Source organism: Caretta caretta, chromosome 16, assembly GCF_965140235.1.
Source record: "Caretta caretta isolate rCarCar2 chromosome 16, rCarCar1.hap1, whole genome shotgun sequence".
In the NCBI taxonomy this organism is placed as follows: Eukaryota; Metazoa; Chordata; order Testudines; family Cheloniidae; genus Caretta; species Caretta caretta.
In genome coordinates, this window is record NC_134221.1 from 23,640,197 (window position 1) to 23,666,143 (window position 25,947).

Here is a 25,947-nt window from a genome sequence, read left to right on the forward strand (position 1 = left end):
CGCGCCTGTCTCTGTTATATTACAGCATGTTGTTATGAAATCTCTTTATCTGCATAAGGTTATTATGAGTGTCATTTAAAAAAACAGAAGTTATATTGATAAATGTCAAATCTATACCCTGAGTTGGCTCAACAATAGCTAGTTCTACTTGATGAACTCACCTGGTTCTCAGAAAGACCCTATTCACTGGTTAATTGAATATTTGAATAATCTTTTCATTCCTGCAATGAATAAAGAATGTTGTCCAAATAACATTGACTCACTTCATTTAGAGACACTGCAGCAGTTGCAAAGACTCTGTCCTGTGACAAAGCAGCCAATCACACATACAGATATGCCTGGGATTATTTCTATGCCCTCAAGTGTTCTTCCTATTCACAGCTCCTTTTGTTTGGGAGAAGCTGCTGATAAATTGCAAACGCTTAAGGGAATGTGGGCTATAAAAGCCTCTCTTACTCCCCTCCCCAAGAAGAGCTGCTTCATGAATATAAGTCATGAAATCGAATGATAGGTCAATCCATTAAGGCTCTATTAAGCCCTTCTGTAGAACAAAGCTAACCTGTGCTGTCCTCATAAATATTGCTATTTTGAGAAGCCCTAATTTTAATTAAACCTCTTTACCTGCTCAGGAGAGAAATCTATTTAGAACTCAAATGGCAGCCTCTTGTGTCTGTGGCGTTGGCTTTGATTGTGCTGTGGCAGAGTGGTAAATGTGGAAATTCTCTTGTTAAAGGCAATTACATCCTACACGTAATATGCAATCCTGTTCTCCACAGCTGAGCCTGCGACGGGCAAATTATACACACAAAATGATGGGGTCTAAATTAGCTGTTACCACTCCAGAAAGAGATCTTGGAGTCATCGTGCACAGTTCTCTGAAAACATTGGCTCAATATGCAGCAACAGTCAAAAAAGCGAACCAAATGTTGGGAATCATTAGGAAAGGGACAGATAATAAACAAGAAAATACCATAATGCCACTGTATACATCCCTGGTACGCCCACACCTTGAATACTGTGTGCAGTTCTGATCACCCCATCTCAAAAGAGATCTATTGGAATTGGAAAAGGCACAGAGAAGGGCAACAAAAATGATTAGGGGTATGGAACAGCTTCCGTATGAGAAGAGATTAAAAAGAGTGGGACTGTTCACTTTAGAAAAGAGATGACTAAAAGGGGATATGATAGAGGTCTATAAACTCATGAATGGTGAGGAGAAAGTGAATAGGGAAGTGTTGTTTACCCCTTCCCATGACACAAGAACTAGGGGTCACCCAATGACATGAATAGGCAGCAGGTTTAAAAAAGACAGAAGGAAACACTTCTTCACACAATGCACAGTGAACCTGTGGAACTTGTTGTGAAGGCCAAAACTATAACTAGGTTCAAAAAAGACCTAGATAAGTTCCTGGAGGATAGATCCATCAAAGGCTATTAGCTAAGATGGTCAGGGATCCAACCCCAGACTCTGGGTGTCCCTAGACCTCTGACTGCCAGAAGCTAAGATTGGACGACAAGGGAGATCATTTAATAATTGCCCTGTTTTGTTCATTCCTTCTGAAGCAACTGGCACTGTCCACTGTCAGGGACAGGACACTGGGCTGGATGGACCATCAGTCTGACCCAGTATGGCCATTTTTATGTTCTTATTGCTCCAAGTGAGCTTTGCATTATGGAGAGAAAAAGTTGGATTTGGGGCAAAATGAGACATAGGAAAATACAGCGTATTGTTGCACATCCTTCCCGGAAAGCCACAGAGAAAGAAAAAAGAGGAAGAAATGTAATATACTTAGCACAATGCACAGCAATACAGGCATGTTCACTTAACTTCTGGAAAGGTTTCTTTACTGCCTGCTCTACGCATGCAATGGAGACAGGATTTTAAACCATGGCCACCCTGAAGCTGGGGCTTATCACCCTCGGAGCCACCACTGACATTTCATCCACAGGAAAGGCAATGGGAATTCAACAGAAATGCCCACAGAGGAAAGGAATAAGCCAAGCTGAGGCTGCTGCTCCAGTGCCTCCCATGTCCCAAACAAGGAGCAGTGGCATCAGACTGGGAATGTTTCCTCTGAGGATCCTGACACAGATTGGTTTGTTCAAACGGGGTTGGGCTGGCAAAGCCCCCCATCCTAATAAAACGCTCCAGCCCTGCAAGGTACTGCTACCCTCCTACAATGTGTGAGGATACTACTGTAGGATTTTTATTATGGGCACAGCCAGAGTGGAGAGCAGGAGCCCAGGATACTCCACCACAACATCTGCTCCCACTGGGGGAGTGGGGAAGGGGCTAGGGTCTCCCCCAGACTCCCATCCCTCCTCAGATCGGCTCTGCCATCCCAAGCCTCCAGCCCTTTTATTTTCTAGTCTGGGTTCTGTTTATGTCACAGCCTTATCACTGTTTAAACAGCAAATTATCGTATTTAATTTTCTTGTACTTTAAAACAGCTTTTTCGAAAGGAAACAAGTGAGATGGAAGGTTATAAATGTGCTCTCGGGCGCCGGGAGTGGCTCCTTCTCATCAGCTCTGGGCTAAGTCTTGATCACACACAGCCACTCTGAAGGCAGGGAAGCTGCTTCATGCCTGGACCCCATTGCAGGATCAAGGACTGAATATGTGTCTGCTCACCAGCATTTCCCAAGGAGAGCCCAGTCGCACAGAGATGGGAGCTACAGAAATCAGTATAAACCAGCCAGATTTGAACAGGGGTGACCTACTGAGCAGCCCAGTTAAATGAGATATATCCTAGAGCACATCTGTTAAAAAATAATCCTATATAATACCTAATTGCTATTAGGGTTCATAAACCCCCATGTACCAGGCCAGAACTTAGGAGTGGTACAAATTAACTCTACTTGTATCATGCTAATGTAACTGTTTACTCCACTCACTGATCTCTAAAGTTTCTTTTCTCCTGCCAGAGCTATTAGGGCAAATTTTGCCATCAGCTACATCCAAGCCAGCTTCCCAACTGCGACATTGCCCAGGGCAAAATTAAACCCATGGACTCTGAATGCAGATGAAACGTGGCTTTGTGAAATATTGTGGATCATACTCTATCCCGTCTCTCTCTCAGCAGAATTAGCTGATGGGAAGGGTGAATAGACCTTTTAAATAGCACAGGTCGAGTCCCTAACTGGATCAGTCCTCAGTCATTGTGTGCCATAGAGCTGCACATTGGGTACTTTTCAGACATGGGAATTTGCTAGTGTAAAATTCACAGCTGGAGAAATTCTTATGGTATTAAGCCCTGAATGTGCCAGGAGCATAACCAAGTACTCTTGGTCAACAGCAAAACATGGACAATGAAAGCTCTGGTTGTGATTTCCAAAAGGGCCTGAGAGACAGTTAGGAAACAACATTGGCGGTGGGAGCCTAACTCCATAATAGACCAATGCAGCATTCAATGGTGTCATGATAACCAACGCACGCCTTCTGCCATGAGATGTTCCACTATTACCAATCCTAAGTGTGCAAAAATCATGACTGGGCCTCTCAAAGTCATGAGATTAGCTTCAAAATCATGATTTTTTAAAATAATAAATGTGGGATTCTTCTTATTTACTTTCTAGCTTATAGAGCTTTTAAGGTGCGCAAAGGTCATGATTTCAAGTTCCTCTCCACAACTCTGAGGGCTACAAGCTGAGATGCTCACATAATCAATCACTTGACTCCCTGAGCTGGAGTTTTAAGAAAACACCCAATATTGTGAGACTTGTGTTAAAAACAGGAGAGTTGGCAACGCTGGTTCTATGCATTAAATGTGCACAGAATATACCCCTTGGACTGTATCTACCTCTTGGTTTGTTCCCGGAGCAACAAACATGTAAATATTTTCATTCAATGGAGAATATTCAATTGAGCTCATTAAAGCTCACAAAGTACGGAGAAGTTAGTGATCCATTTGGCAATGAGGGAATCAAAGGTGTGACCCATTTCTAAGAGCAATAACTTCACAGCATTTGAGCTCACTGCCTGTGTAATATAAGGCACACAACTTTACTACACCACACAGCTTGTTATTCCCCACTTCCACCTGTAACTCCTCACAGGGAAGTGGGCAGGAGAGACTAGCTCAGTTTGCCAAAGTGAGCAGTGTCTCAATTTTGGACTGACAATCTGGGACACCTTAAATGGGCCTGATTCTCAGGAAGTGCTGAACACTTGCCCTCTGAAAAACAGGATCCTCTGAAGGTGCCTCAGACTGGGGCCCCCCAGAATCACGCATCTTTTGAAAATTTAGGCCCATTGTTTTTTTTAAATCTCTCTCTAAAGGCCCTTGGCACACCAATGAATAACAACAAGATCCGTGTTTATAGGACAAGAGGGAACGTGATCTACTGGGCTGAGGTGAGATCTGAGAGCTCTGCAGCCAACTGTAAGCCTGAACAAGTCACTTCCTCTGTCCATAACACGGGGGTAAGGATACTTATCTGCCTTCCCGCAGGCCGGGTGAGAATGGAAGGTGTTACTCAGAGCTAAGGAACGTTGGCATCCTTTGGTGAGGGTGCAACGTGCTAAACTAGCCAGAGGAGACATCCCTTATTATCCGCACCTACCCTAGGAACAGAGTGACAATTATAGGCAGGCAAACAGTCAGCCAGGTGGGCCATGGTCAGATAAAGCCAGCTCAACCCCACAGCAAGTGCAGCACCCACCTTTGCAAACAGGACTTAATTTCCTTGGGACTTTTGTTTGTCACCAGGAAGGGCAGGGAGGAGAGAGGGAAGTGGGAGAGGAGGAGACCACAGGGATGGAGGCCATGGGGGTAAGGCCTGGGGAGGAGGGAAAGGTGCTGATGAGATGCCTCAAACCCACAGGGGTGATTCTGGCTCTGACAGAGCTGTGTGAAGGCTTGGCAGTGCCCCGGGCACTTCCCCCAGGCAGGGTCTCCAGGCCAGGGTGGGCACACTGGAGGACGCGTGCCCTGTGGATGCCCAGGCTGTCCCTGTTCTGTGGCTGAACAGAGGCTGTCAGTCCCCAGAGCCGCCCACCCACCCCTCTCACTCACCAAGGCGAGTGACAGAGAAACGCCGCTGGCCCCTGCCGTGCACATGCCAGGGGGGCAAGGCAGCCCCGGCAGGCGCTCTGCCTGGGCACGGGACCATAGCCAGGCGAGCATTAGACGCCTGCGGGGTCAGTAGCAGCCTGCACCTGCAGCAGGCTCTCGGTCCTGTAGCTGCGTGTTGCTATGGTAACTGTGGCAAGGGGTGGGGTTTCGAGACGGGAGGCCAATGCACAAGCGAAAGGGGCTGGCAAAGGCTGTGGCAAGGCCCCCAGAAATGTGCGGGGCCAAGCAGGAGGGCCAGCTCTCCCAGCCAGTGGCTGCTGGGGATATTGTGTCTAGGTGAGAAGTAACTATGTGAATCAGCCTGAGTTACTTTTACCACAGACTCTGAGACGGTGGCTCTATCATGAGAAGTCTGCACTTCCCTGCCCTGCATTCCTCTGACGCCAATCCAGCGAGATAGGGCCAGTCCCTGCGCCAGGCTCTGTCAACACGGCTGTTTTGTAAAGGCCCTATCAGCCCGTTTGTTTCACTGCCCAAAACAGGCCCTATTTAATGCCGGATGGGGAACGAGCCTGCACTGGCCCCTGCATGCTGACCAAGGTGGGATCTTACCCACCACTTTCCTTTCGCCAGGACGACTGTTTTCTGGGGCTCAGGGGGAGAAAAGGACGTTCTGGGAAACACTCTGATGAAAATAAAAATATTTTTGCTTTAAAAATTTCTCTGTTGAGCTGCAAGCCAAGGGAGGCAGAGGGATGTCAGTATATTATCTGGTCATCTAGACTGTTAAGCTTTCTGTTACGTGTCTGTCCAGCGCCTCCCATGATGGGGCTCTGAACCACGACAGGCCCTATTGAAATAACATTGTCTAATGCTCCCCCTTCTCACCCAAGCGCTCTCTGAAGGGTTCGCCCCATGGAATGTATTCGTACCACCTGCCACATTAAAAATAACCAACTGTAGCTGTCGCATGGCCCAGTGTCATTTATGCAGCGGCTTTGCTGTACATGGATCCAATCCTGCAAACATTTCTGCTGGTGAATATTCGTTTCTCCTGTGAATAGCCCCACAGATATCTATGGGATTGTGTCCATGAGCAAAGTTAGTCTCATGCCTACACGTTCTCAGGATGAGGTCCCCGACGGGGCGGGAGAGCTGTGAATAACTTCAGCCTGCAAAGCCAGCTCTCATTGTCCTCATTCAGTTCTCTCCTCGCAGCTCACCTCTGCTGCGATCCCAACACTCGCTCAGCAGCTGGTGCATGGTGACTGCTGCTCGTCACACAGCTCAGACCCAGCGGGCTGTCACCGGGTGCCTGCCTTCACTGCTAAGCTGCATCCACCTGCTGTCTTTCATTTTATACGGCCAGGGCCATCTTTGTATTATATGCCTGTATACAGCTCCTAGCAGGATGGAGGCCTGAGCCCTGGCTGGGTGTCGAGACGCTACCGCAACACAAATAAATACGCACAGAATGAGGAGGGATGCCAGGTGCTGAGAGGGGCACAGAGCACTGGCCAGAGACTGTCCCGAAGCCCTAATACGCTCACATTACAGCCCCCGAGCCTGTGCAATTGCTTGCTGCTGCAGCAATCTAACCAGCCGCTGTTCAGCCCAGGCTGTGCGTGGCCACTCCTCCCCTGGGAGCGTGATGCCCTGCTACAACACTAGCCCCTGGAAAATACCACAGTGGGACGAGCCTCTGGGAACTCGCGCGGTTGCAAACAGCCCGGGGTCTCAGGCAGAGGTGCTGCATCCCCAGAGAGGGATTTGGGGGGCAAAGGCGAGGAGTCGTCATTTGATTTGTGTCCCTCCTTGTTCTTGATAAAATTACAAGCTATTTTACAAAGGTTTTTGCCTAATTAACTTTTAGCGCTTTGGCTGTTGCGGGCTCAGCAGGTTTATTTTCAGCATGTTTGTCTCTGGCGCTCCCTTTAGACTCTACATTGTAATCACCACACTCCCCTCCCACAGACTTACAGATAATGACAGGTTACAGTGATTTTTGTGTGCGGCTCTGACCAGGGCTGGTGAGAGCTTCCCTTTAGTTTCCACCACATCAGAGAAGCTTTGAATTGGGCTCGGCGACTCAGAGAACGCAGCGGGGACGTGCCCACTGTCCAGCTGCGCCCGGCAGGTTCCTAGACATCTAGCAAAACTTAGGGGCAGGGGGACACGCCAAGACCTCTCATCTGTGCTGCTACCTCTGGTCTTTACCGCCCCAGAAAGCCATCATCTACGGAGCAGCCTGCAGTACTGAACAGGAAGAAGCATTGGCCCTCTGGAACCCTTTGGCCCTATGCCTCCCCTCTGGGGCCCAGGCCCCCGGGAAAGCCAGTGGCTCTTTGCGCAGAGAAAGCTAGAGCCATGAGCAGAAGCCCTCATGGTATACAGCACCCCAGGGAAGGCCCATCCACTGCAAACCTCTGGCTGCTATTAAGGATCCCCTCAAATAAAGGCTCTTCTCTTGATTTCCAGCATGGCACCCCCCTCCCTCGATGCAAACTCTGCTTCACCCATGTGCTCATTTCAATCCATGTCTTCAGTGCCCAAAGCCCATCACCTCCGGCTGCCGCACACTTATCCACCTCTGAGTGCCTCTTGCCCTGCCACAGTGGTGGTCGGTTAACACCCTGAGTGACACTTTATACAGTGCCCTGAAGGCAGCACAGCCCTGGCTCTGGCAGGCCACACAGGCCAAGTGCCCTCTGTCCAAAATGCTCCAGCACCTGCTGTTCCAGGAACTCCCAGCGGAGACCCTGGCAGATCTTAGCCCTCGTGGGGCGACGCAGGGGAGAGCTGGTCTCAGCCAGCCAGCAGGACTTAAACATTTCTGAACAGCGCCTTGCACTGAGCAGGCAGAAGCGAGCAGGAGCCAGGGGATTGCTCAGAGCAGCTCACCCCAAAGCAGCTCTGAATCCCAGGACACACATCAGCAGGAGCAGAGGGGCCTCATGTCTCTAGAAACCAGGCTTCTGATCTCTAGCTATTCTGCCCTGACAGGAGCAGCAGGCCCTGTCTGTATGTTTCTCCTGGCTCATGGTGCCTGAGCATTCCTCTGCCCCATGAGCAGCGTAGGGACCCTCTAGCCCACCAAGGCATCCCCACAGCAGCTGGGAGGGTGCTTCCCAGTGCAGGGTGACAGAGGGGCGCGAGTGTGGTCAAGGTGGCAAGGGCAGTGGCTTGGGCTGGCCACCCAATTATGTATGCAGGGGATCGGCGGGCTTGTAGTCAGTCAGCTAGCCCACGCCAGTGCCCGTGCCACTGTGCTATGATTTTTAACAAAGACAGCTAGCCCATGTCTGTCTCCCTGTACTGAGACACATGCTCCCAGTGCTGGGCGGACATACCCTGGAGGCTGTGTTTCGCCAAGCTGAGATCCTCTGCCAGGGGAAGATTAGATCCCATATCCTGCTGACTGCCTTGCTCCTGTGTGCATCTCTCTGTCACTCCCCCGAATCTCTGCTACCCCTTCGCACTGCAGAGAACTGTTACTTAGCACCTGGTGATTTGCAGCTTGACCCCCTTCTCACCACAGTGAGAGATCGCTGGCCATCAGACAGCAGAGAGGTGTTCAGGGAGGATTTTCAACAAGGAGGCACCAATGTGTCTGTGGTGCAAACTCCTTATCTCTGGAGGGGTTACCAGGAGGATGAAAGGCTTCCACGGGACACACCGTGAGGAGGTGCAGCGAACTTAAAAACAAGTCACATTCTGTCTGGATACAAGCTACAGGATACTAGTCATGCAGCCTCTTTGTGCCTCACTCCCCCTGTGAAATGGAGAGAACCATACTCCCTTTCTCCCCCTCTTCATTGTCTCTTTGGGGCAGGGGACTGGCTTTTACTATCTCTTCACAGAGTGCTTGGCACCATGCGCCCTCGGTCATGGCAGGGGTCTCTCGGTGCTCCTGGGCCACAAGTAAATAAGAACAGTCACTAATAACAAAAAGAAAAGGAGGACTTGCGGCACCTTAGAGACTAACCCATTTATTTGAGCATGAGCTTTCGTGAGCTACGGCTCACTTCAGTACAACTTTCCACAGTATGCATCCGATGAAGTGAGCCGTAGCTCACGAAAGCTCATGCTCAAATAAATGGGTTAGTCTCTAAGGTGCCGCAAGTCCTCCTTTTCTTTTTGCGGATACAGACTAACACGGCTGCTACTCTGAAACCTGTCACTAATAACAGCTCTCCATGCTTCCACCAACTGGGCACAATGCGAGAGAGCAGCTGCTCCGCCTTTCCCTTTGCTAGCTTTGCGTTCCAGCGTCTCCCCAGCGGCACGCTGCAGAACTCAGTCCCTTCTGGGCACTTACCGAGACTGAAGAGTATCAGGAACTTCAAACACACAAACTCTTGTCTATCCACCTGGAGCGCATGCAAGTGTAGGACCAGTTCTTGTGCCCTCAAGACCAGGTTATTCAGGTTGGATCCCGCTTGAGCCGCGATTGTCGCCATCTCCACCTGAAAGCAAAGAAGGAAGCTGGGCTCAGCAGCCTGGAGCATCACACCCTGCAAGGGCCTGAGGAGCGGTGCGAACCACACTGCAAGGCACTGAGCAGGGTCGAGACCCCACCGTGTCTCTTAGCTACGCCCTGCCTGTGGAGAGGGCACGAGCTGCTCGTTTTAAACCCCCCGCCACGCTCCTTGCCCTAGGGACAGCAAATAGCCAACACCGCAGTGGGTCTGGAGGTGGACTTGAAAAGACTCCTCTCGTGAGATTCACCCCCCAGCGGAGGAGCCAGCACAAGGTAGGACTTTGGTAGTGCCTAGGTCTTGTACTAGCCCTCTACACCCTAAGGGTGAATACACCCGAAGTGACTGAAACAATAATGGTACTGGCAGGACAGGTGTCCTCACAGTGTCCCCCACCGCCGTAAGACTGGCTGAGTGGGATTTAGAATTATTCCAGCTCTCTGGCTGGATTATCACAAGGAAATGGCAGTGGAGGGAAGGGAACAAACTACTCCTTGGCAGGGTTTTCAGCTAGCCAACCTATAGCTACAGGGCAGCTTGGCTGCATGCACAGACCGTAGGTGCTGGAACTAGGGGTGCGGGGGGAGCTGCCCCACCCACTGGCTTGGAGCGGTTTTCATCACATACAGGGTTTACAGTTTGGTTCAATGGCTCTCAGGGGATGGATGTCCCTGATTCCCAGGAGGGCAGGGAGCAGCAGCCAGTTCTGGCTTGTGGCTAAAGCATTACAGGACAGAGGCAGCAAAACTGTGGAGTCAGGGTGAAATTCATCCCTGGGTAGCCAGTATAAACCCAAGAGACTACCTAAGTCCCACGGCATCACAAATGGTGCTGCACAGGTCCTCTGGACAGGGTGAATCTCACTTCAGAGAATAAACAGGGGTAACTTGGAGACACACAAGAGAAAATAGCAATCTTCTGGGTTATTATTTGTTCTAATTTGTGTTTAAAGAGGAAGCTCTCACTGCACAACAGCAATGCTGTCCTGGGAATAGCTGGAAGATCAGGCTGCAATTCTGGGGAGACTTTGTTCCCATGTTCCCTGCAAAATCTACTATTCAAACAGAGCTGGTCTGTTCTCACACCAATTTCTGTAAATACAGACATGACTGTTGATTTTTCTTATGAGAAACATTTTGCTCCAAACCCAAGAATTCTCCCCTGGCTGGAAGGCAGTACATGCCGGCCGCCTGCGCTCCGGGGATGGCTTGGGTCTATCTACAGATCATTATTTCTCCCCTTGTGCAAAAACAATTCCGGAACCCAGCAAAAACAAAACACCAGGCATCTGCTTGGGTCAGCCTCAGTTCACGCAGGAGGAGGGACAAGACAGGAGGGCCTTCATTAGAGGGAAAGAAGTAAGACAAAAGTCACCCATTTTTTCTTCCCAGTTTGGGCTCCGTGTAGCTGAGATTGTCTGAAACTACGGAGATGGATTTTGGTTCCCATGGGCTCCCTTCCTGGAGTCTGAAGTTCACACCAGCCCCAACATTTAAAGCTAAGCAACCAAAACTGCCCAGGCTGGCCTGACTTCACACTACAGCCCTGCAAAGTCGCTGAGTTTCCAATGGCTGCCATACAAAACCAGTTAGCCCATAGACTGCAGAGCCAGGCGGGCCACGGCCCGACTACTTTTTGGCCAGGCCAAACCTGAGTGTGACCCTGTGCACCATTTCACAAGTCCACTCACTAAAATTTGGAGGGGGTGACTGCATGGGCTGATGGGCCGGGGGGTTAGATTGCTTGGGGGAGGGGGAATTTCAGAGCAGGGGAGGAGTCAATGGCTCCCCCACTTTAAATGTTGCCCCGCAGCCCCCTGAACTGGCCCAAGGCTCACCCAAAATTCTGATCCTAGAGAGATGCCACCAGAACCACAACTAGGGCAATGAAACACACTTAATAACAACAGCAGGCACATGGTGCCTTTCATGTGCTTTCCTTTTGGATTAAAAGCATTGGTTCTGACCCAGCGAGGAAGCAGTGGAATTTCTGATTTCAACTGGGTGAAAACAAAAATGGCAAAGAAAAGTGACTTTTCATCAGTCCCATTTGGGAATAAATGGTGAGAGAGGGAAGATTTTCCTTTGCAGAAATATGGCAGATTTGCAGATCCTGAAGTGAACAGAAGGACAGACTGGGGCAGCAGCACAGTTACAAATCGGGAAGGAACTGGCCCCCATATCGCCCAGCTCCGGTTAGTATCCCAACACATGGACAAAGGCACAGGGCCTGCTCCCCTCTGATGCTTCACTCTTTGTGTCCATCAATCCATCTGCAACAATAATGCAGGCTCACTATTAGCTGTGCTGTCCCGACCCTTTCATGCCATTGTTCGACTTAGCAATGCAGGAATTGCAGGGGAAAGGTACAGTCTGCTGAAACACTGGAAGGCTTTTCCCATCAAAGGAGAGGACATTACCTCCTGGCCTGTCACAAGCAGCATACTGTGCTCCTTCCCATGTTGCACCTGCCTGTAGATATGGTCAAATACCAGCAGCTCGCTCCAGCAGTTCTGCAGCAGTTTCATCTGATCGCCTACCTGAAACACAGTTGAAAACACAGCCATTAAAACCTCTCAGATCTGCTCACAGGCTAGGGACCTGGCAACACACAATGCAGAAGGAAGGTTGGACTTGGATGCAAAGTTGTCAATGGATGAGGTCTTGGATGCTTTTGAAATGAATGAGCTCCCCCCACCCTGTCCGGTGTCTCTGAGGAGAAGCCGGCATCAGAGTTCCCTCTGCTCTCTGACATACCCCCTTTCCCCCGGCTCATTCCTCAAGCCCTTCCTGTCAATGCCAGTCCATGGCCCATTAATGCATTGTGACAGTAGTGTGATCAAGCGCACTCCTGGCTCCTGTAATCGGTGACAGGTTGAATTCACATTGTCAGCTGCAAAAGCCCATGTATGAATCAATGTCAGATTTGGTGAGGGCCTCAGTGAGCTTCCCACATCTCACCATGCTCCCGCAACAATGCACAAGAAGCATGTGTTGGAGCAGAATAAGGCAGTTCAGCAGCAGAGGCAGCTCCCAAAAGGGCTTTCCTCATGTGCCGTGATCCCCAGCAAAGCCGAGCAGTCGGTCAATTTCCCTTAAATACTGTATTGATTGGACTGTACACAAAATGTACAAGGCTGTTAACAGAGAATTCCCCCGCCCCGCGCAGTAGCATTGGGTGAAAGAGCATAGCTGGAGCCAAGGTGCATGCCTGTACGTACACCGATAGATAGAAATGCACACCTTAGCTCCATCTATGCAGACTCACCTATCACTACACACATATATTTATATATGGTTTTGAGTTTTCCAGCTATGTTGGGTCATGGTCCACACTCTACAGCCAGTGCGCTGGAGAGATATGGGTCTGCATGTGTGTTTGTGGGCTGTTCTGCAGTGCCAAGATGGAAAACAAACTGCTGGACCAGAAAGCATTTTACATTTACCAGCTGGAAGAGGGGAATGTAGAGCAATTTGAATGGAGAAGCGAAATGCAGTTCTCAAAAGTCAGACAGCATGTTACCAGCACAGAAAGGCAGGCTGGTCCAGCCGTCAGGGCTTTGGACCATTTCAAGCTGGGTGGTTCTGGTTCAGTCAGATGAGTTACTTCTTCAAGGAATTAGAAGCTGCCCCAGAGTGCAAACAGCAAAGAGTAAAGGGCAGGTGTTCAGCACAGCAGAGTTGGGGAAACAAGAGTGGTCTTGTCACTGAAAGAGACACAGCAACATCTTAGCATAAGGAGTTAGTTTGGCATGGCCTCCCTTTAAAGAAATACATCAGCTAGCTGCACCCTGGAATCTAACCCAACTCCACCTCATGCAGCACAGTATGGCAAGAGGCCATCTGCCAGCAGGATGCGCTGTTCAGTGCCCTCACTACATTATGCACAGTTGGATTAGTTGGACACTTGATAAACTGAAGCACTCTGTGATGGCAGGGCAAAGTTTTGCTGGGAATAATTTCTGTTCAGCAATTATCTAATGAAACATTTGACCAGTGTTACGCTGGGTTAAAACAGGTCAGGTGCGAGATTTGTACCTTGTTTTCTGAGAGCGTATGTGGAGAGAAGCAGCATTTAGCCAGCTTGGTCCCCATGGCTTCTTGGTACTCCTGCCTCTCCTGAACAGCGTTTCCATGGAACACAATCGGTGCCAATTAATTAAAAAAACCCATCTTTTATGTCTCCGCATGGAGATTGACAGAGTCAGGGGAGAGGCAGAAATACCCCCGAGCTCTGGAGTTTGATGCAGACAGGAAAGCCCCTGGTCATTTTCGGCAGGGGCTCTCTCATTTGGTGTGTGCAGTCTATCCCAGCATGCCTGGTGGCACGTCGCTATAGACATGTCTGTTATCACTACATAGGCACACATAAAACAGGCTGGATTAGACCCCGGGTCCATCTAGTGCCCCCATTTTGCGTTCGCTCTTCTGGGCCTGCGTGCCCCCTAAATCCCACAAGAACCCCTTTGAGTGCTCAGGGGGGCCAAGACTGTGTCAGCTGTCTGCACAGGGGTGAATTTCACCCTCTGTTCACAGTGAGTGCTGGCAGGACAGGCAGTGACGCTGCGGGGACACAGCAAGATACTTGCACCAAGCGAATTTAGAATGCGTAATCGCCAGAATTCACCTCTGCCTTTTGCTCACCCAGTCAGGGAACAGACACTTATATAACTTGTACAGCCTGTCAAAAGAGCTCCAGTTTCAAGCAGGGACTACTGAACTTTTCGCAGCTGTCCAGCCTGCCTGTTGACTGAAGCATGTTCAGCTGAACCACCCAGGGGGTATTTTCCAACCTGCCGATACATGTGTGGAAGTTGTGATCTGCTTGTAGGCAGTCACCAAACAGGAAAGAGCTAAAGCTGATAAGAGAAATGTTAACTGCAAACAGCTCATTCCACTCCAGCTAAGGCACCTGTGCTGTGTTCCCAACACTGGTGGGGTAACTTCACAAGCCACATGGAAGGTGATAAGTCACTTATGTGCTATGTGCCTCAGTTTCCCCACCTGTACCATACATAGTATGTAAGAATACTGCTCTTCCTTCTCTCCCTCACAAGGGGGCTGCAAGACTTAACTACCATTGATAGCAATGCTGATAAGGCCTCCAAGATAGACAGGCTCAATAAGAATACCCAGCGGCTGCATTCTACCTGCAGTCTGCAGAGGTGTGTCTCTTCTGTACTGTGTCTGACCAAGCGTGCTATCAGTGCTCAGTGAACACTCAGGATACAGTCCTGGGAGCTCCTCAGACGAAAGGCGCTACAAGGTGCAAAGGCACGGAGGACATGGCAAGTTGCATTGCACCAAGGAAACAGAGACCCACACGGTACAGGAGAGGGAAGGAGCCAGCCACTGTGCAAAGCAAGCACCAAGCTGTATTACGGCCACCCCCACACCGCTTCGAGACAAGTAAGCTTGTTTCATTCGCACTCTTATCAGCACTGGTTTGCCTCCATAAGGCAAGAATCTAACACAACCTGTGCACAAATCTTTAACAAAATGACTCTTGGACGCAGCCCTTCGCCCAAAGCTGCCCGGAGCGAGAGAATGCAATGTTGTTATTTTACACAAAGGCTTTGTGTCTCCCGGGATGGAGCTTTGGCTACTTTTTAAATGAAAGAATACAGTGTCCATCCTTCCCTTGCCCAGGAATGTGGGGTGGAGACGGCCCGTTTTGGGGAGTGTCAGTCCTGAAACGTATTTTAATTCACTGACTCCAGGCTGGAGTGCATTCTGCAGGCAGGCCTGGGGGGTGCCCCGAGCTCAGGGAGGAAATGCAATCCGCACCTTCAGGGCAGGCAAACCATATTTCCGGCTCCAGGACTTGCAAACTGAAGTGACCTGATTTCTTTCCAAGTGGCCTCTGCCTCTTCAGAGTCTCTTTTCCTGGCTCGAGGCATTCTTCCCAGCTGCTGCCATAACATGAGCAGACTGCAAACCACAGCAGCCAGCTTCCACAATAAAAGCCAGGTAGCGCCGATGCTGTGAGGGACCCCGTTTTCGGCATGGGGGCACCTCTGGCTCCTTTGGGACTGGTTTGCCCCCTATTCCTGGTCACGATTTTACACAATGTCGAGAGACAGGAAGCAGTAATGAGGCTGTCTCTGGGCAGATCAACAGGGACAGGAGCATCTGCTCACAGCTGCTGAACAGAGAGGGGCTCCTCACTCACTCCTTTAACAGAGGAGAGAGGAGAGCTAAACCCGAGGGCCAGATGCTTAGCTGATGTGAATGGGTGTAACTGGGCATCTGGTCCCAAAGCTGCAGCTCCCAACAATTCCCAACAGTCCACAATTAGGTCCCACCTCTGAAGCTGGACTTTGTGATTTAGGCCCACTGCTAACTGTGATCCAGTTCTACGCCCCGCCCACAGACCCCCCATTCTCTCAGCCAGCATGGGACAGAGCAGCCCGGGTTGCAGAAATCAGGTATCGAGCGACCAGATGCCACCTACTGAGAACAGATACCACGTTATTATGTTTAGAACCATATGTATTTTCTGATATATATGGCATTAGACGGGAATGTATCCAACCAGCCACATGCCACAGACAAGGATCCTTCTAAGGGATCAGAATAACTGTAATAACTAGTCCCCTTTTCAGGTTCAAATGAAAATAAATGTCCAGTGCAGCAGGCACAAAATACAGCTTTTGTATTTAAAAAATTTCAAAAACTAATACAAATGTTTTCATGATTTAAAAAATAAATAACAACTGGAACAGTTATTAGTTTGCATTTTAATGTATCCCCTCCACTCCACCCTGGATTTGAAGCCCAGACACTGCTGGCCAGGCAAAGAGAAAAAATAAACAACATCCGAAATAAAATGCAAAGTCGGGGGGGGGGTGTTAATTCTTTCATCGTGATGACGTGAGGTGACGTGCTCAGGAGATGAGATTGCTGCACAGACACCCTTTAATTCTAGGAAATCTGAGGCCAGATTTTCTCACAAATTCTGCTCCCATCTAGGCACCACGAGTGTTGCCAACTCTTGCAATTTTTTATCCACTCTGTTGTGATCTTTGGTGTTTTTCAGGAATCTTCAAGAGCCAGGGGAGAAATGAGAATCTCGGCTTTCATTTAAAAACGAAGTAGAAGGTTCTAGCCCTCATGGAGAAAAGCCTAGAAATGGGGGCTTTGCTGACAAAAAAAACAGAAGGCAAATAAAAAGACCCCCACATTTCTTGTTTAAAAATCTCCTCAATTTTAAGCCAACCTCATGATTTTGGGGGGCCTGGCTCAGGATTATTGCATGATTGGGGTTGGCAAAACTGAGACTTTCAGACACTATAGAGAACAAAGAGGACACCGCCACACACACACACACACACACACACACACACACACACACACACACTTCTCTGTGGGAGATGCTGGGCTCTTTTGAAAATCTGGCCACTCGAGCACAGAGGCCAAGGCAAGGCCATGGAGCAGCAGCAGCGTCCCTCCCCACACACACTGGCCATAGCTCGCTGCCTGTCACACTCACCAGCCACTGTGCTGCCCCTGATGCAAAACAAGCAGCTTTGGGCAGGAGAAGTTCCCCGGCTCCTGGCGCTTTTCCCTTCTCCAGCCCCTCCTGTCCACACCCTCCTCCCCCCATCCCTGCCCCCCCCACCACCTCCCCAGCCCCCTGCCAAGCCTCCAAACATGCTCCTCTCCCATCCCAGCAGTCCCCAGCCTCACACTGCGGCTTCCTTGCTCCAGCTGGCCCCAGCTCCTCATGCTGCCCACGCAGAGCCAATTCCTCACTGCTCCCAGCCCAGGTGTGGCCCATCCCAGCTCTCCCTGCTGGCTCCTGGGAGAAGTCAGGAATCAGCAGCAAAGTGAGGTGGATCATTCTGGTGCGGGGGCTGAGACAGCTGGGGTGGGCTTCCCCAGGGTACCAGTCTGCCCTGCCTCCTACTGGCCACACACTCTCCTCCCCTGGGGCTGCAGCCCTAGGGCCTGGATCTGCGCTGGCCAGCACTTTGTGCGCAGGGAGTTCAAACACGCGCCGTCAGGTCTGGCCAGTCTCGGGCAGGTGCAGAGAGCTGCACAAGGTGCTAGGCAATGGAGAACCAGGCCCACAGCAACCACCACTGGGGAGCAGCCAGAGGCTGCAGGGTTAACTGCTATTCTGCGTCTCTCTCCCTGGGCACCCCTACTTTCAGAGGGGTGAAGGACACTGAAGAAATGTTGCTTTGTTTTGACGTGCAGGAGGGGAAGGAATTCTGCCGACATCTTACCACACTTTTCTCCATCGTCAGCCCAGCTGCCAGGGCCTGGGTTAGCAAATCACCAGGATTTGGGCAGTGAGGAGAGAGGACGAAATAGCAGAGCTGGATCCTGTTTCGACCCGTCAGGATAACAGCAGTAAGGCACCTGCGTCCTGCTCCAGGTCATCAGCCCTGCCTCCTGCTCTCTGGGAAGCAGGTATGAGTCACGAAGGCTGGAGTGTTCCCAGCTGGGTGCATGTTGAGGGCAGAGCCCTTTGGAAAACCTGGCCAGAAGTGTCACGGTGAGAGCTGCTATTGAAAACACTATTGAAAATCTGGACCCTTGTCTTGGTGCCTAGATGAGTCCTGAGCTCTTCTTAAATCCGAGCCCCAGTTGCGAGTGCTGAACCCCTGAACCGCTGGCTCTGAGCTCTCGTGAACATCTGGCCTTGTGAGACAATATGCTGTTGTCAGGGGAAGGAGGAATGGGAGAATTAGCAGAGGATGCATGAACCTCAGGAGTTCCAAGTTTTGTACTGAACCTAGAACTTGTGGGGTTTCAGTGGGTCCAAATCTAACAAGCCAAAATGAGTTTCCCCCTCCCTTTTTCTATAGGCTGATCCATCTGGTAGCATAAAGGATCCTGGTTCTAAATGATTTTGTGAGTGGCTTTCAATCCCTATAGAGAAGCCACCCTCATCTTATCCATCAGGAGGGAAAGAACCACATGTTACTGTATGCTGTGGTCTACCAAGTGCTGCTGAGCACTTTGGTGTGCGATAAGAGAGAGGAAAGTGTATCATGAATATGAGGAATACCTCCACAAAGAATGAATTCAGGTCTATTGGAAGGGCCTTGCAATGCCATTGCGTTTGCTGCTTTTAATAGAGGGAAGACAAATGCAGTGTCATGGAACTGGATAATAATATTGTCATTCTGCTGAAAGGGCTGCAATAAACTAGCGCCTGTAGATTGCAAAGGGAATAGACATCAGACAAGAAAGAGCGTTATGGTTTCTGTGCCCAGCAGCCTTTGCGAATTACCTGGGTTTCTTTTTGATATGCTTTGGGTGAAGTTAGAGTTCAGGAGAGAGGGACGGACAGTGCTGGGTACAGACAGACAAAGTGCAGGAAGCCTTTCCTGGCGCTTCCTCCACACTCAGCTCTGCCAGTGCAGCTGGATCCTCCTGCTCTGGCCCCTCAGCTATTCCAGCCATTGACCCCCAGGCCCTTCTGTCTATGCAGCTCAGACTTGCTCTGCAGCCCCTTGTTTTATTCCAGCTCTGCTGGTGTCCCCGGAATGCACAGCAAATTGTGCAAACCTTTGTTGTGACTGTACATGGACCCAGAGGGCTTGGAAGTGGGGCTACCAAACTCCAGGATTCAGTCAATAAAAGCTGTCCATCCCTATTAAATACATTGTGAAAAATCAGTGGGTATCTGACTGCCCCATCACATGTGCGCTAGTGCTGGGAGGTACCCACTGCCCTTAAGCACTCTAGTGCTGCAGAGTGTAACCTGGTGCCTGCCCTTCCTTTGGGGCAGGGCAGAGGGAGGGTGGAACTAGCAGCGTTGCAGGCATGGCTGATTGACCCCGAGGAGGCGTGTCTGCATTGCAGTGTGGTTATGGAATCACCACACCATTAAAACCTGCTTCGGATTTGCCATGTAAGTGGGATTGAAATGTGTTTGAACTGGGTCCCGGCATCTCTCAACAGCCTTGAACTCTGCAAGGCAATAGCACAGTTCAGACATGGTTAAAAGAAGTTTAAATCCCATCTATTCTGTAAGATCAAACTGCATCCTACCCATGTCATGCACTACCAGGTTCTAATGGGATAGGGCAGCAGGGACAAAAATCACAATTCAAACTCTGAACTCCCAGCATCAGTGTGTAAAGGCTCCTTCCCTTGGCTTTCCCCCTTGCCATTGAAACATGCCCATTGACTTTGGACCATCAGCTCCATGAATCTCAGTTTTGGGGCTTTGCTTTGGTATGTCTCCATTAAAGATACAAAGGGTAGAGCTCCACAGAGAGATCATCTCCATAAAACCTGTGACTTATCAATGTCCTCTAACAAGAAGAGGACTCTTAATGGATGGCCATTCATAAAACAGAATCCGTCAATCATTTCTTGCGGAGATGACATGCACACACATACTCTTCTAAAAGCTAAGCAAAGAGTTTTCCTATTTAATGTCAATGCTTTTTAATCAAGTACTTTATCAAGGACCTAACACACACTATCTTTAGAGAACACATTCTTCATTTTAAAAGAAAGCATCTAACTTGTTCACAAAACCCAGTAACGGACATTCCAAGACCTGGCGATCATCCCAGCTGCAGCATCCACAAGAAAATTCCTTTATGATTAAATAAGGTTTTCTTTTGGCATGATCGGAGCTCTACATAAAAATCCATTTACCTGTGATAAATGGTCTTTAGAATAGAGAGGGCTGGAGAGACAGGGCAGAAGCTATTTCAAAACATACAACATAACAAATTACCAGAGACCTGGTGTTGCTATTAAGAGGCACAAATTGTTTAAAGGTCTAGGCAACATGGTCACCTAATACAGTAACTTGTCACTACTAAAAGTCTGGGGTCAAGCTACTAAAGCTTATATAGTGAACAATAAAAATTCCCTAGCAGTTCTTCATACTTCCTGAGAACAACATGAAATTTCAAAGCCTTGAAAAATATTCAGCTTCATGAGTTATCTGAAGGGACTTTAACTAGTGTGTCTAACAATTAATCGTTTTCCTTTAAACCCATATATGAATCTGACATGGAATTGTCGACGAAGTGCCTAGATCAGCATTCTACATATTCCTTAGCATTAAGTTGCAAGGAAGCTGCATGCCTCTGCATGAACATGACATGAAGATGGAAGATGCATTATAGACACATTGCCTCACAGCGCTAGACACTGGTGCTGGTTTCCCCATCCTGGGCTGTCTAACAATCATTGAAAAGGTCTGGGCAGTGAAGCTCGTACATGGCTCAGTGACACAGGCTCACATTTTCAGCACGTACCTAAGGCTCTGCGGTCACACAGCAAAAATTACATGCCAGCGCCCCGCCCCAGGTACGGCTTCAGAAAGCCATGCCCAACATTTCCATGGGCGTTAGCCACACGTTCCTGCTTTTCAGGGGAGATGTGCAGCATCCAATATGCAGTGGCTGGGTTACAGCTTCTTTCACCCATGCCATGAGATAAGCCCCAAAGCTCATTGGCTTTCCTTTGCCCTACTCCACATTCCATCTTTCTCGTTTCCAGCCCAGCCTGGCTTTTCTCCTTTCCTCCTAATCCTGCTCTGGCTCGGACAGGCCTCTCTCTCCCGAACATGCCTCCCACCCTGTGAATTCCACCTCCCTTCCTCTTGGCCCTACCTGGTCCCAGGTCTGGCTGTCTGCCTTGCTAGGGCTGATCTTTCTAAATCGCTCTGAGTGCAAGGAAGCCCCGGAACGTGGATCTCTGCAGATGCACAAGTGAGGCAGGACCGCAGGAAGGTGGGCGCGAGGCAAAGTTTCGAGTTTAGAGAGTTCAAGGCAAAATTAACCAAGTCCACGGAGTGGAGAGTACAGCATGTGCCCCTCTCCTGCTTGATGCAGGGGGAAAAAGGGACTAGCTGACCCACAATTGGCTGTTGAAGGCCTGTAGATCAGGGAGAGATTTCAAAAGATTTTGCGAACCCCATCCCTTCCCAAGACTGGACCTGCCCGTGCTCCTCCCTTGAAGTACGGCTGACCTCAGCAGAGCTGCACTCAGAAATGGCTGAGTCCCAGCCCGGCCCCATGACTATGTCTTTAGCACCAGAAGCAGGTTGGGCAACGTACAGAGCAGGAGGACAAGGTTCAAGAAAGCTCCGGTGCTCCAGGCACTGGCATAGGCCTGGGGAGACCTGGGTTCAATTCCCCACTTTGCCAAAGACTCCCTGTGTGTGACACTGGGCAAATCTCCTGGTGCCTCAGTTCCCCCTCTGTCCAACAGCATTGACCTGCCCCACAGGATCAACGCAGCAAAGAGCATGAGGCTCTCAGATACTGTGGTGATGGGAGCCAGAGAAGTACCTCAGACAGGTCAGGTTCCCTCCAGAAGCATAATACAAACCAAGTGACATTTAGCAGAGGACAAGGCTGAGTCAAGGTCTCACTGTCTTCAGAGCCTTCAGCAGCAGCATCCCCCTTTTCACAGTTCTTGTCTCCCGATCCTTGGAACCCACCTGGTTTTTCAGAGCAGACTCTTTCACTTTTTTAACATTGCAGAGGTTCAAGCAAAAGAGAAGAGGGTCCTGTTAAAGCGGGGCTCAGCCCAGCCGTAAATCAGGAGCCAGAAAAGTGGCTGCACAAGGAATACATGCGGCCGAGTCCTTGTCCTGCAGGGAACAGCCGCAGTTCCTTCAGGGGCAAGCGCTGCCCCCTCTGCAGCGGGGAGTGGGCAGGTCTCGGGGGCTGGCTGCGCTCTTGCATACGGAACAGGCAGGTTCTGCTGGAGGAGGTGCGGCAACATTAGAACCGCCGGCGGGTCTCAGAGCGACCTCTGCCAGCGTTACACTTCAGATCCACACAAGTCTCCAGCACCAGCATCCTGCTGCCCTGTGACACCTCTTCAGATTTCTCACTGGAGCTCAAGGTCTCCATGAAAAGCTTTGCAGCTGGCACAAAAAGCAGAGGAGACAATGGCCTGCTCAGCTTGTGCTGTGAGCGCTGACCAAGCTCGCTCTTCCCAGCAGTGTGGGGGTGGTGCCGAAGCGGTAGGTGCTTTGCCAGAGTGCTCACGTGCCCACCCAGGGAAGCTTTCAGCAACCCCCCTTCAAAGGACAAGACCAGAACTTCTAAAACCAGAAGCACCGCTTTGCCCTGCCAAGCCCCAGTGCAGAGCAAGGTGCCAGGAAGTTCCTCTCTGGGATGAAATTTATGATTTTTAAAAGTCCGATTGCTGAGTTATTTTTCCCTCCTTCCCCCAGGGACTCGGGCACTTCAGATCCTTTCATCAAACAAAGGATGTAGATGGTTAAGTTACATTTCTGTGGCGACACTGGAGGAAAACTTCATTGTAACAGAGAGAATTCTGACCCGCTGCATCAAATCACTGTACATGGAGCTGGCTTCTTTGGAAAGTGTACCGTAAATGGCTGACAACCATCTCTCACTTAAGAGCTGATGAATTCAAGGTATTTTTGCCAAGTGCTCTACCACCTAAATGTTCTAACCAACACCTTCAGATCTATTTGGTATAAAGCAAGAGTGACTTTATTAGTTTTGTAAAAGTTGGCTGCCTTTAACTTTCCCTGCACGTTCGAAACGTCATATGACTGGCAGAAATAATGCTGGCGCCAGATAAAACAAATAATCATTCTCATCCTGTTTTGCACACCTGTAGCACTTCCATGGCTGACAAAGCCCTTTCTAACATGCAGATAAAAGGTTTACACCACGCCTGTGAGGTAAGAATTATTATTTCCATTTTACAGCTGGGAAAATTGAGGCACAGAAAGGAGAAGTGGTCACACAGCTGGAGAGGGGCAGAGCCAGGGATGGAACCCAGGCATCCTAATTCCAACACACTGAACCTGTTTTGGCCCTCGACTGTTCTCATCAGTGTCACCTGAGAAATAATATAACTCTGCTTTGGCAGGGAGTTAGACTTCATTTGTGCTGGGAAAGCATTTGCACAGCTATTGAGGGTGGTGCTATGGAAGAGCAAAGTGTCATTATTATTAGAGCTGGTCAAAATATGGGTTTTGTGTCAGCTTTTTTGTTTGTTTAGGGTGGTGGTGTTTTTGCAAATTTTATGCAAAAAAAATTAGCTTTTCATTTATTTGCCCTTTTTTGCTCCCTTTCCCCATCTTTTCAAGTAGCAAAATGGGGGGGGGAGGGAGGGAAGGAAGAAAGGGAGAAAAAAATGAAAAACTGAAAAAATATTTTTGAATATAATTTTTGTTTGTTTTTCATCAAAAAACTGGAAAACATGAAACTAAAATGGTCTTTGCACACTTTTGTTTAGGAAAAAAAGGCCAGTTTTTATAAAAAAATGGTTTTGAACTAAAATATTTCCAGCTGTAATTATTTCTCAGGAGGGTAGTGGCACTCGTGGGACAAACCCAGGATTAATGCACAGCCTTTGTTACATAAATTCTGGCCATGAATCTCAGTTTTCGTTCCGGTGAGTACCTCTCCCTGCCTAGGCAGCCTACGGGAAAGGTCCCTGATCCTACAGAGGGTCAAGCAAGGGTGGACGTGCCCAGAACTGTTCCCCAGATTTGGCCACTCAGACAGAATCAGCTGGGGAGGCGGAGATTGAGGTAACAATTACAAGGGTCAATTATTGGGTGCAGGTAGGAAGTGTCACCTTGCCAACTGAGAGGTGAGAAAGTGGGCTCCTGTTCTGCCAATAACTGACAATCCAAGCTCTGCACTAGCGGAAGGTGTTAATGGTCAGATGCAGGTCCCTGTCCCCTGCCCCCCCGGTCAGATACCACAGGGACAGGCACCGTACACTAAAACATCGAGTTGAATGGCTGTTTCCTAATGCAAGCAGCCAAACGTGCCCTTTTAATCACCTGCAATAACTTTACCTGGATCAGAACAACGGCGCTCTGAGTTAGCAAAGTGAACAGGACCAGTCCATCCTGCTCCAGTTTGGGGCCAGTCTCCCACCAACACCATGTGCAACGGCTACCACCTGACAAGCCTGCGGAGCTCTGCCTCACAGTGGCCACGTCCTCAAAGGTGCTCTAACCACGCACCGTGCCCACAGCTCCCAACGCCCCTCCCCTCACTATGGGGGCTCTCCCCAAAGGAGACTGGTAGCCACATCTCCAAGGCTTTAGTGACTGCGATATCTAACACAACTCAGCAGGCAGAGACTTCATCTCCCCACTGGGAAAAAGAGACACGTCATGGCCCCTTGGTATTTCTATTTGCTCCTACTAGCATGCTGTCATTAGAGAGAGATGGGGCCGTGGGGGGAGAGACTGGCTGGCGACCAGACAGCGACCGTCACAAGGAATTGGATTGAACCCCAGTGCGTATGACGCTAGCCGTTGCTAGAGCACCATGAGGAGAAGGAGATTTTCGATAAGCCAGAAATGCTTTGGCCGATAGTCAGGAGATGGGGGTCAAGATGACCCATGTATGTTAAAGCCAAAGCAGTAACCAGCTACAAATAGCTCACAAGCATGAAAAAGGAAACCTGTCCAAAAGGCAGACATGACGAGCGTGGCCCATGGCCATCCCTGCACCCTCGGGAACGGAGATGCCCTCGGGATTTTCCGCTGCTCCGTGACCCATCCTGGGAGGAAATAACTACCCCCTTCCCCTGGCAACCAGCACAGTTCCACTCCGGAGGAGAGCAGCAGGAGGGGGCTCAGAATCCTTCCCCCCACATGGAACCCAGCTCCTCGAGTCTCCCTCCATGTCCCCAGGGAGTCGAGTTTGGGGCAATGGATTCAATGGCACCAGATACCGCCTTCTTGCTGCATCAATGAACAGAGCTCTGCCGCCCATCCCAGGAGAGCCCTGGAAGTTAGAAGAGTTACATGGAGTGGGGGTGGGCTCCAGCCCAAGGAAACATTCCCTCCCCTAGTGGCGTTTCCCAGGGACACCAGCGATCTGGCTATTTCTGCAGCGCTGCTCACCACAGGAGCCCACAGCCTCGCGGCACTAGGAAAGCAGCCCAGCAAGCCATACGAAGAGAGGACCCATGTAGTAACATGCTAGTGCTTAGTGTCAAAGACCTGCCATTGTCCTGTGAATCAGACCCTCAGGAGCATCCCAGAATCTGGGCCCAGCTGAACCCCAGGGCCGGGAGCCAAAGCCCAAGGAGATTATTCAAGGGCAGCATTAGCAGAGGGCCCTGAAAGCACTAAACTGGGGGAATTATCCTTCTGAATCCAGAACAGTGTCTAGTTGAAGAACCTGCCCATGCAAGCTCCAGGCATCCCCTGTCACCTGCCCCAGCCTAGCCTTGGCAGAGTCCCCAGAGAGTCCAGCTTCACTGTGGCTGTGCCAGAATCTCTGCACCCTATACAAAATGCAAGTTCACCTCCCAGCCTGCCCAGCAAACGCAAGGGACCCGGGAGGGGAGCAGAGCCCTGAGTCTGTCTCTCAAACAGGCCACATTGTTTTATAAAACCTCAGCAAGTAGCAGAGCAGCCAATGGAGAGATGGTCTCCTCTCCTCCTCCAGGATGCTGCTGCCACGCTCCTCCCTTCCCCTTTCCCCATCGCCCCCTTGCTCCTTTTCCCTT

General features: G+C 49.9%; 1 protein-coding gene across 1 annotated transcript in view; it reads right to left on the bottom strand.

Annotated features, from left to right (window-relative positions):
• Positions 1–25,947, bottom strand: part of NR5A1 (nuclear receptor subfamily 5 group A member 1) — a 65,593-nt gene that overhangs the window by 8,662 nt on the left and 30,984 nt on the right. The window contains exons 5-6 of the mRNA XM_075120403.1: positions 11,913–12,028; positions 9,334–9,481 (exon numbers count right to left, since the gene is read on the bottom strand). Coding sequence (XP_074976504.1) covers positions 9,334–9,481; positions 11,913–12,028 — 264 coding nt within the window. The remainder of the gene's footprint in view (positions 1–9,333; positions 9,482–11,912; positions 12,029–25,947) is intronic.